The sequence below is a fragment of the Trachurus trachurus genome (assembly GCF_905171665.1).
Source record: "Trachurus trachurus genome assembly, chromosome: 8".
Classification (NCBI taxonomy): domain Eukaryota; kingdom Metazoa; phylum Chordata; class Actinopteri; order Carangiformes; family Carangidae; genus Trachurus; species Trachurus trachurus.
In genome coordinates this window covers 26,800,408-26,811,133 of record NC_139905.1, presented here as the reverse complement: position 1 = coordinate 26,811,133, position 10,726 = coordinate 26,800,408, and the positions used below count along the sequence as shown (strand labels likewise).

At 44.0% G+C, this 10,726-nt stretch overlaps 1 protein-coding gene across 1 annotated transcript; it reads left to right on the top strand.

Annotated features, from left to right (window-relative positions):
• Positions 1 to 209: 209 nt before the first annotated feature.
• LOC310989576 (26S proteasome non-ATPase regulatory subunit 11A) lies at positions 210 to 10,263 on the top strand. Its single transcript, XM_083976676.1, has 13 exons — positions 210 to 354; positions 1,101 to 1,202; positions 2,336 to 2,532; positions 3,325 to 3,382; positions 4,250 to 4,444; positions 4,562 to 4,706; positions 5,230 to 5,290; positions 6,088 to 6,150; positions 6,308 to 6,433; positions 6,531 to 6,566; positions 6,700 to 6,751; positions 7,072 to 7,215; positions 8,952 to 10,263. Exons 1-12 carry the CDS (start codon positions 264 to 266, stop codon positions 7,212 to 7,214), a joined length of 1,269 nt encoding a protein of 422 aa, XP_083832802.1. The 5' UTR covers positions 210 to 263; the 3' UTR covers position 7,215; positions 8,952 to 10,263.
• Positions 10,264 to 10,726: the final 463 nt, after the last annotated feature.

The window sequence follows — 10,726 nt, the reverse complement described above, 5'->3', positions numbered from 1 at the left end:
CCCCATTTTATCTAGCACACGCTACTCCTTGAGTCTAATAAAATACTCATCACTGAGAGGTTATAAACTATCACCAATTAGCCTGACGAGGAAGGTTGTATTGTTGATAACAAAATTGCGATACTGTCAGTAGCCGTCACTGCCTCCTGTGGACACCGGCGGTGCTCAGCAACACCTGTGAGAGGCGCCATTGTTTCGAGCATGTGAACGAGCTGACCGGAAAAACGACCGGGCAGAGCGGAGCGGAGGCAGGCACAGGAAAGATGGCAGCCGCGGCAGTGGCTGAGTTTCAGAGAGCACAGTCTCTTCTTGGAACAGACCGGAATGCCTCTATCGATATCTTACATTCAATAGGTAAATATGATCGACACGGCTCAGGCACGGGAGGGAAAATAATTGACCGCTCGGTCAGTGATGTTTTTCCATCTCCACCAAACGCAGAGAGGCTGAGTTAGCTGCCTCTGCTGTTAGCCAGTTAGCGGCTAGGTTAGCTCGCCCAGTGCTGGCTGTTTCTTTTCTCTCCCTTTGCTTTGCACAGTGAGTCAGCAGCAGCGGGCTAGCCGGTTAGCAACATACCGGCTAGCTTGTCAATTGAAGCTAACGCTAGCTTCCCCCCCGTGCTCATTCATTTAACATTGAACTCAGGTGACAGCTGAGCTATTTCACGTTAGCATGCAGCCAGCGTCGTTAGCGGCTAGCCCTTCGTCTTGTCAGGAGTCAGGCCAACGAGGAAATGAATGCTAAACTGTGCTGCTGACTCTTTAATTATCATCTTCTTTGTCACAGCGGTTAGCTTTAGCCTTGTGTGCCGTTTGATGCTTTGTGTTGCTGTCAGCGCTTAGTAAACGTAGCTGTCATTGTCATTTATTTTTTATTTAATTTGACAGCTTCGCTAGCTACCTGGCTGTTGGCCATCCGATACAACCTGTCGGTGATATGTAAACGTGACTTAATGCTGGCCTCCAGAGACTGAAAGAAAAAGTCCAATATCAGCATTTTTTCACAGTTTGATGTTTCACACCGCGGTGAATCATATCAGCACGGATCACATTACATCATCAATGACTGTGTACGTATGTGTGTGTGTGTGTGTGTTGTAGTAAAGCGGGACATCCAGGAGAGTGATGAGGAGGCGGTGCGTGTTAAAGAGCAGAGCATCCTGGAGCTGGGTGGGCTGCTGGCCAAGACAGGACAGGCTGCGGGTAACCACATCATCATGTTCATATTTCAAGTCACATAAAGCTTTATGTCATCCTATCTATGGAGAAGTTGTTCAATTCCCCCTGTATCTACACGTTTCATTATGCAAAAAAAGTTGTTGTTAGTCTTAGGGAAACCTTATTAAAATAATTGTGGAAATATGAACTCCTTATATTCATCTAGTCAAGTCCAGTCATGTTTACACCTACAGTAAAATAATCAGTAAGACTTGTGAGTGTCATGTTTCTATATTTACAGTTAATTTCAACAAAAGATACTTGTATGAAAGTATTTTACTAATGTTATTGAAATGCAGTGCTCACAATATGGACTTTTATTAGGGCTGCACTGGACATTTTCTAAAAACTTGTCACTTATGCTTTGACCACCTGTTTACACAGAAGTAATCAGAACTGATATGACTCAGAAGTGTTGCCTTCACCAGAGTAATACAGGACTATTGCCTTTTGCATTAAACTCAGAATCAGACCTTGGGCACCAACATTTTTGCTCCTGGTCTTTTCCATCACTGGCCAAAGTTTGAGAGCAGAAAATAATGTAGCAGTGAAGTGATAACATGTTAAAAAAAAAAAACATGATGAAAAATGTGCTCCTACTTCATATGTGGGCCAATGCTGTAATCCACCACTATCATCCCACGTTACAAACTTGACTTGATCTGTACGCTCCATCCTGAAATTCAGTGACAGTTTTCTCAGAAAGAAAACATTGTAGAGTCTGGAAAATGTCCTTATTATTTTTTTTCTTCTCTTCATTGTGTTCTGGAAAGCTGTTTAACAATCTTACATATGCTTTTTTGCGTTGATTAGCAGTAAAAGAAGAGTTCATTTGCAAAAGCAGATAACTCCGTTTAAAAAAAAATTATCAACAACAATTTTTTATTATTATTTACACCAGGTGATATCAGTCAAACCAAAGTTAAGTGGCTTTGACCAAGGAGATGAGACATAACAAAACAGACGTGGCTCAAAAAAATAAAGCTTTATTGAAAACAACACTATGCAAAGAATATTTCAAAAGCATCAGCTCATCTTTTTCAAAATGACATTTATCTGCTTTTGCAAATGAACTCTTAAGTCCGTCAATAAATTTCCCCTCCACATTCCCTTCTCAGAACTTGGGGGCCTGCTCAAGTATGTGCGGCCCTTCCTCAACTCCATCTCCAAGGCCAAGGCAGCCCGGCTGGTCCGCTCCCTGCTTGACCTGTTCCTGGACATGGAGGCCGCCACGGGCCAGGAGGTGGAGCTCTGCCTGGAGTGCATAGAGTGGGCCAAAGCTGAGAAGAGGACATTCCTCAGACAGGCACTAGAGGTGAGACCTGTGGCACTCTTCTTCTTCTTCCCTGATCTGTCTGGGTGAGCGAGAACAGGCCGTGTGCATTTAAGCGGTACCAGATGATAACTGCGCTAAGATCCATAACACCGTGGCTCTCACAACTTCTCCAAACAAACTGTGGTGTGGTTCATCATCGTGGCCCTAATCCAGCAACCTAAACAGACAACCTCTAGGTTTGGATTGACTTCTGGTTTAGCTCTGTGGAAAAACAATTTGGCGGCACCAGCTGATTAACTGGAACAATTTTGTTTATTTCGCCAATAACATGGTATTTGATTTTCAGACGGCACATTCCTACGACATCAAAACACAAGTCCATGAATGTTTAAGCCGATGTTTCCACCATATTGGGTATTAATCCAGCTTTGTGGTCTATAACTGTACAAATGTTGCCCTACTCACTCACAAAAAGGGGGAATGCAGTTGAAATAAAGTCATGATTTTGTTGTTTTACATATGTACCTAATTTACTTGGACTGGATGAATATTTTTTGGCCACAGCAGTAGTTTCAAAACACTGCTATAATGGAAAAATGTGCACTTTGTGTCGGGAATTATTTTTTTCTTTTTTTTGATTACCGGCTATCAAGAGTTAACATGTCAAATTGATTGATGCAGGGAGTCGTTCAAGGTCTCAAACATTCAGCTTGTGCAAACTTTTATGCTATGAACACTGATCTGTCTGGGTTAATCTGTAAACACTGTCCCCAGTCGGAACAACAAATTTACAAACATTTTGTGATGGCGGTTGTTTTCTTTTCTCCCCAGGCTCGTCTGATTTCACTGTATTTCGACACAAAGTGCTACCAGGAGGCACTACAACTCGGTGAGTGATCAATCTCTGGGAGTTGGTGTTTTTTCATTCACCCCGAAAAAGTCCAAACCAATTGTAAAACAAGACATCTCGGGGAATAGAACATAAATAATGGCGGAAAGGAGAATGGAAACTCCCGTGCCACACACTGCAGTTGTCATCTTGAATAAAATATGATGGGGTTTTGTCTTGATAGTTGTGCTGTTTCTCTAATGGGGGGGTTCGTTTTCCACCAATTTGAGCTAGCAGCTCAGTGAATGCACTTAAAGGGATAGTTCAACATTTTGGCAAATTGGCCCATTGCCATAATCCCTATAGTCTTAGCAGTAGGTTTTCTACCTTTAATTGTCGGTGCAAGGTATTTCAAAAATGGCGGAGCAGAGCCGCAAGCTGCTCAGAGCTAGGCTCATGGGATTTCTTGGTTTCCCTCATCAAACTCATCAAATACACAATCCAACAACTCCAAATGCTCTCGTGGACAAGTTGTGACCTGCACATTCACCACGCTATGAAATAATAACGGAACGTTTCAAGGTAAAGTCATGCAAAACCACTGATGCATGTTCCCGTCAGAGGCAGTTTTTCGGCAAGCAGTCTCTGCATTTTCCTCAAAAACAACTCTGTCTTGTAATGTTCCGTTATTATCTCATAGCGTGGTGAATGTGCAGGTCACAACTTGTCCATCAGAGCGTTTTGAAGTTGTTGGATTGTGTATTTGATGAGTTTGATGAGGGAAACCAAGAAATCCCATGAGCCTCCGTAGCGTAGCTCTGAGCAGCTCGCAGCTCTGCTCCGCCGTTCTTAAAATAGTTTGCACAATGGGCCAATTTGCCAAAATGTTGAACTATCCCTTTAACAACGTTGCCTTTTTGTCTCCAGGCTCCCAGTTGCTGCAGGAGCTGAAGAAGATGGACGACAAGGCTCTGCTGGTGGAGGTCCAGCTGCTGGAGAGCAAGACGTACCACGCGCTCAGCAACCTGCCCAAGGCCCGCGCCGCCCTCACCTCTGCCAGGACGACCGCCAACGCCATCTACTGCCCACCCAAACTACAAGCAGCTTTAGACATGCAGTCAGGTACCGTCCACACACACAGCTCTCTCCCAGCAAAATCGAAACACGGAGTGATGGAGAACCGAAGTCACGCCGCACATTGTGGTTGAGATTTTTTTGCACTTTTGCTTGCGTCTCCAGGGATCATTCACGCAGCAGAGGAGAAAGACTGGAAGACGGCTTACTCCTACTTCTACGAGGCCTTTGAGGGCTACGATTCCATCGACAGCCCCCGAGCTATCACAGCCCTCAAATACATGCTGCTGTGCAAAATCATGCTCAATGCGTGAGTGGTATTTATGTACAGAGAGCCTAAGCGGAAGCTGGAAGTAACACTCAGCACCAATTCAGAAAAATCTCCATGTAAGAGAATGGGAATCAAACTTTTATTTCATGATCCAATTGAATTGTGCCATGAGAAAAATATATGACCTCTACCTAAAACATAGCGTTTCATGCCAAGAAATCAGCAGTTTGTTATTAAAAACTACTATAAAACCAGAGGAAACCAGAAGGACTACAGGTCGCGTAGGTGGCGTCACAAAATACCGCAATTAATTCCGTTGCCGTTTTATGAAAAACTGCTGATTTTTTTTTAGCATGAAATGCAATGTTTTAAATGGGTTAAGGTCATATGTTTTTCTCATGACACAATTCAAGCGGAGCACGAAATAAACTCCCATTCACATTTTGTCCGAATCGAGGTCCCGTGGCGAGCTTCTCTTCCACTTCTGCTTAGGCTCTCTATTGGTTCTCAGAATGAAGTGAAGTATTATCAGTGGTTGACTTGTGTGTTATCTCCATTCCAGGCCAGAGGATGTCCAGGCCCTCATTAGCGGCAAGCTAGCTCTCCGGTATGCTGGCAGACAGGTAACACTCTTTTTACTCTTCAATTGAATAGACTGTCACCCTAGCCCCTCCCTCCAAACAGTGACTGTCCAGTCAGTTAGATGATCGTAGCAACCAGAACTAGACAATGTCAATCTGATCAGGCTTTGGATTTGTCCACACATTGAAACCGTGCCCATAGGACAAGAAACTGTTTGTATATGGAGTGGGGTATTCGGCTGTGTTTATTTATTTATAGGCATTTCCTAACATATCATCAATGGATTGAACAGTTCTTCTGCTCTACTGTTAGCATGCAGGGGCAAATTATGTCACTGGCTACGGTAACAACATTACGTTCAAGGCAGAGGAGCACAGCATCGACCAGTTTGTTCCGTCAAGGCTGACACGTCTACTGCGTAGCATTTCCCTAATGTGGTAGCTGACCCTGGGTGCTATCAGAGTTTAGGCTAACATTAGTAGCTCTGTGTTAGATCCAGTGAGACCAGAGTGCTTTTTCTCCCTTGGACACGCAGCTTTCGTCTGAGTCTTTTATCATCTATGAAGCATTAACCACATTAAGTGTGGTTAATGCCGCCTACAGGCTACAAGTCAGTCTGAAACTTTCAAAACGAGTCAGTGTCAGTTCAGACAAGCGGATGGTCGTTGGCCTGAATGACTGTGTGAAAGTGTCCGACTCATTTCAGAAAAGAAAATGCCTACTGTTGGATCTGCATTATTTATTGTAATGCGTGTCACGCAGTCAGCAAAATAAAAATTACATTTTTGAAGAGGCTCATCCGCTGTAACCTTGTGTTGTTGTTGTTCTTTGTTCACAGACAGACTCACTGAAATGTGTGGCACTCGCCAGCAAGAACAGGTCGCTCGCAGACTTTGAAAAGGTTTGTCTCTGCAGCTTGATGCTGATGCTGCTGTTGCTTCACAACAATAAGAGTTAGTCTGCTCTGATAGGAATGCCATCTTGTCGTGTTTTGGATGAAGTTTTAGCTTTACCCCCTTTGCTTGTGATTAAAATGTCTTGTCCCCACCTTTGTGAAGGCGCTCACAGAGTACAAACCAGAGCTGAGGGATGACCCCATCATCAGCACCCATCTGACCAAGCTGTATGACAACCTGCTGGAGCAGAACCTCATCAGGGTCATCGAACCTTTCTCCAGGGTCCAGGTAATCCTCATCCAACCAGTAGATGAAGACAACGTAAATGATAATAAATAGACCAAGAGTCTTTAATTGCTGTGCTTGTCTGCCTTTTCTCTAACAGATAGCACACATTTCTTCCCTCATCAAACTTTCCAAGGTAAGATTTTTTTCCTATTTTGTGAAAGGTTTCCCTTCAACCTTTTAATCTCCATCACACACAAGTAGCCTGTAGCCTGCTTTTTTTTCTTTTTACAGTCAAATACCAACAATGTGGTTGTGTTGCCTTGCAGGGAGACGTGGAGAGGAAATTATCACAGATGATTTTGGATAAGAAATTTCACGGTAAGCATTTACAGTTGTTTTAGTAACGCCGGCTTTGAACGCTACATGAAGAGATGACTAAATATTAGTGTTTGCTTGTTGTAAATATTAGTGTTTTGTGGTTGTATCCCACAGATGGCTCAAATTTACACTAGAGTCAAACTAACTGCGTTTCAGTTCAGTTGAAACACTGATGTGAGGTGTTTTGTTGAGTTGCATTAGAGTTGAAAACACTTTGTTCTTACCCTCTTAAAAAAAAAACACGTAAACCGAAGAAGAACCCCTCTAACAGCTTTCTACCATTCCTCTCCTGGTTCTCTTCACTCCGTCCAACCTGACAGGTATTCTGGACCAAGGCGAAGGAGTGCTGATCGTCTTTGATGAGCCAGTGGTGGACAAGACATACGAGGCGGCCCTGGAGACCATTCAGAACATGAGCAAAGTGGTGGACTCGCTCTACAACAAAGCCAAGAAGCTCACATAAGGTGAGTGAAAACGGACCTGACGAAGCCGGTGTCTGCGTGTGTTGATTTGAGGCCGACGTCTGAGGCCTGGCCGACTTCTGGTCCATTACAGATGGATTTGCAGAGATGTAAACATGAATTATTTTGTGGACGGACAACTTTTTAAATTTACTTTGGCCTGCCAGTGTTATTAATTGATGTGGTAGGATGGTGACTTACTCACTGAAGCTTTTTCAAGCAACACATACACACACAGCAGCTGTGTTTGTTAGGATGAAGATCAAAGCACAAACGGATTGATTTCACTGCAGAGTATTGATTCTACATCTTTTCCTAATAGAATTCCATTGTAGGGATAGTTCAGCATCTTGGCAAATTGGCCCATTGCCATAATCCCTATAGTTTTAGGAGTAGGTGCGTTACCTTTAATCGTCGGTGCAAGCTATTTTTAGAACAGCGGAGCAGAGCCACGAGCTGCTAAGAGCTACACTATGGAGGCTAATGGGATTTCTTGGTTTCCCTCGTCAAATACACAATCCAACAACTCCAAAACGCTCTGGTGGACAAGTCGTGACCTGCACATTCACCACGCTATGAGATAATAATGGAACGTTACGAGACAGAGTTGTTTTAGAGGTAGATTTATGCAAAACCGCTGATGTGCGTTCCCGTCAGGGGCAGTCTTTCGGTAAGCAGTCTCTGCATTTGCCTCGAAAACAACTTTGTCTCGTAACGTTCCGTTATTATCTCATAGCGTGGTGAATGTGCAGGTCACAACTTGTCCACCCGAGCGTTTTGGAGTTGTTGGATTGTGTATTTGATGAGCTCATGGCTCTGCTCAGCCGTTCTAAAAATAGCTTGCACCGACAATTAAAGGTAACGAACCTACTCCTCCAATTTGCCAAAATGTTGAACTATCCCTTTAATAGAGAATTATCATGATGGTATTAGTGGTTCTCATATCTTGTCTGTCATACGTCTTGTTAGAGGAGGCTAAAAGAAAACTCATGCATTTCATCCTCTGGTTGTCAACGACACGGCTCCCTCACAGAGACTGTGGGAGCCAAAGCTGAGTGAGAAACAAAGTTAATTTGTGGCCACACACTTTTGCAATGTACGGTATACACACTAATTTACCAAACTGTGTATTAATCTATTTGTGCTTAACTGTAAAAACTGGTAAATAATAATGAAAAAAAAACTCTAGGTGTGGGGCCCACTAAAACAGTGACTGAGTTTTCCTTCTTGAGACACACACACAGATGCAAGGGAGAGGGAGCGAGCTTTAAGCCACTGTTTAAATGTGTCTCAGAGCCTCTGTGATGTTTTGCTGTTTGTTTATAAAAGTTATTTCAGGGCTGCAGCTCATGTTTCAGCGCCGAGTGCAGTCTAGCTCTGTGTTGTCTGGCTTTGTCTGGGCTCTTGAACACATCAGAGAGGGTAAAAGAGAAAAATCTGTGTTCACCCGGCTGCGTTTACATTTCTGTCCATCAGGGCCTCAGCTGATCAATAGTAGCCTTCAGACAAAATCCTAATGTTTGCAAGCCTCAACAGGTTTATTTTTTTTTAAACACTGTAAAAGAACTTTTAAATAAGAAGATTGAAACCTCTTCCATGTCTGTACAGGAAACATCTATTGGCATCAATCTGTAATGTAGGAGTATTTCTATAAAACATGTTGCTAGTGAAGCTAAAACAATGCCAGCTGTATCTTTTGAGTTCATTCTCCACAACCCCGTCTCCGTGTCTCCCTGCAGAGAGAGTGCAGCCACCTGTCCTCCTGTCAGGAGTGACGCGGGCCAGTCAGACCTCCGTCGATCGCTCACTTCAACCCGGGGAGGGACGAGGGGAGGAGGACGAGGAGATTACGGACACTTAACAACCCAGCAAGCAAAGAAACCAGCTGACCTACTGAAGATGACCCGATGGAATAACAAACTGACGGGGTGGACACGCAGCTCCTCCTGGTCCTCCCTCAGCCCTCTGCTCTCCCTCCCTTCCTCCCTCCCTTTCCCCCCTGTCACTCTCTCCTCCTCTTTATCTGACTGGGGTTGATCTGACACAAAGTGCTCCTCCCTATGGACAAATCCAGGCACTGCGCCCATTTTCCCAAACCACCACTACCACCACCACCACTGGTTTCTACTGTAATGTAAAACTGGACATGCCTACCTTTCTCCCCCCTTTTTTTCCCCTCTGTTTCTCTCTGCACTGGCCATCAGGGAATCTTGTAAAATAACAATAAAGAATACCTATACAGTACTTATACATACATATATTGTAAAAAAAAAAACAACAAAAAACAAAAACACATGCTCAGTCTGTTCTCAGTGTAACCTGGGGCAGTGGTGGGTTGGTTGGTCCCTCCCTCACCGGATTCTACCTGTCCCCGTTCAGTTTTCCAACCAGCCCTGAAAGTGAATGTTTTGAATTTCTCTGATTTTCTGAGGTAGCGAAGAAAAATCCCCCCCACCCCCCAATCCACCCCCACGGTCACCTCCATCACCTGAAGACTGGTTTTGAAAACACAGGGCCATCAGAACAACCCCCCCCTCGCCCGCCCCTCTCGCCCCCTCTCCTCACATCCGTACTGTGACCTTTGGCCCACACCCACCCCCATCCCCCCTCCCCCACCCCCTTCACCTGTTTCACCCATGAGTGGTCTCACTCAAGTCACAAAGGCATTCTGGGATTCGTGGACCATACAGGGAATTTGCTCTTCTGTCCACTCGGGACCATGCCACAAAGAGAGAAGGACTTTCATCAACACATTTGTGGGGGGGGCATTCCCCACAACCCCCCCACCCCTCCTTCTCTCACTTCCTATTTGTATATAACAGTTGCCAAGCATCATCCAAGGCCTGATGTATTCACACTGTCCCCTTTTTTTGTAATGCATAAGAACAGAATAAACCTTGCCACTGAGAGCCGGGTCAGTCACACAAAGTGCTTTCGAAGCTTGAGACGTGACCGGAGAGAGAACTCTTTGTTCTGACGTGTGTGTAAAGAGCGGGTTTCGCTGAAGAAAATCAAGCTGTACATTTCTGGGAACTTAATTTTGCAAGGACTTGAGGGTTTACCATATATGACATAGAGAAAGACATGCTAATAAAAAAATGAAACCTGTAACCTGTGTGGTTTAAGGAGCCTGGAAATGAAAATGAGTTACAGGTTTGTGCCTCATTAGATATTTCAGATTGTCTCATAAGTTATATGGATGTGGCCAGATCAGAGTCTGGGCAAGATGGTGAACCACAATTTCAAGACAAAATTTCCCAGATGTATCGTCTGTATGAATGCTTGTGTGAATGGATGAAAGTGCAGGGTATTTACCATTTATAATGTGTTTACTTTCTCTTTTCATCAGTTTACTGTAGTTACAAAACCATGTAGAAAGTTTGTACAGTAGCTGAATGTGTTTGGGGAAAAAAGTGAGGTTTGGTTTAAAAAAAAAAAATTGGCATCTTCAGCGACTACAACTGATAATGCATAAAAACTGTTTGAGCTAATCGATGGGACATCCGCAGGGAGG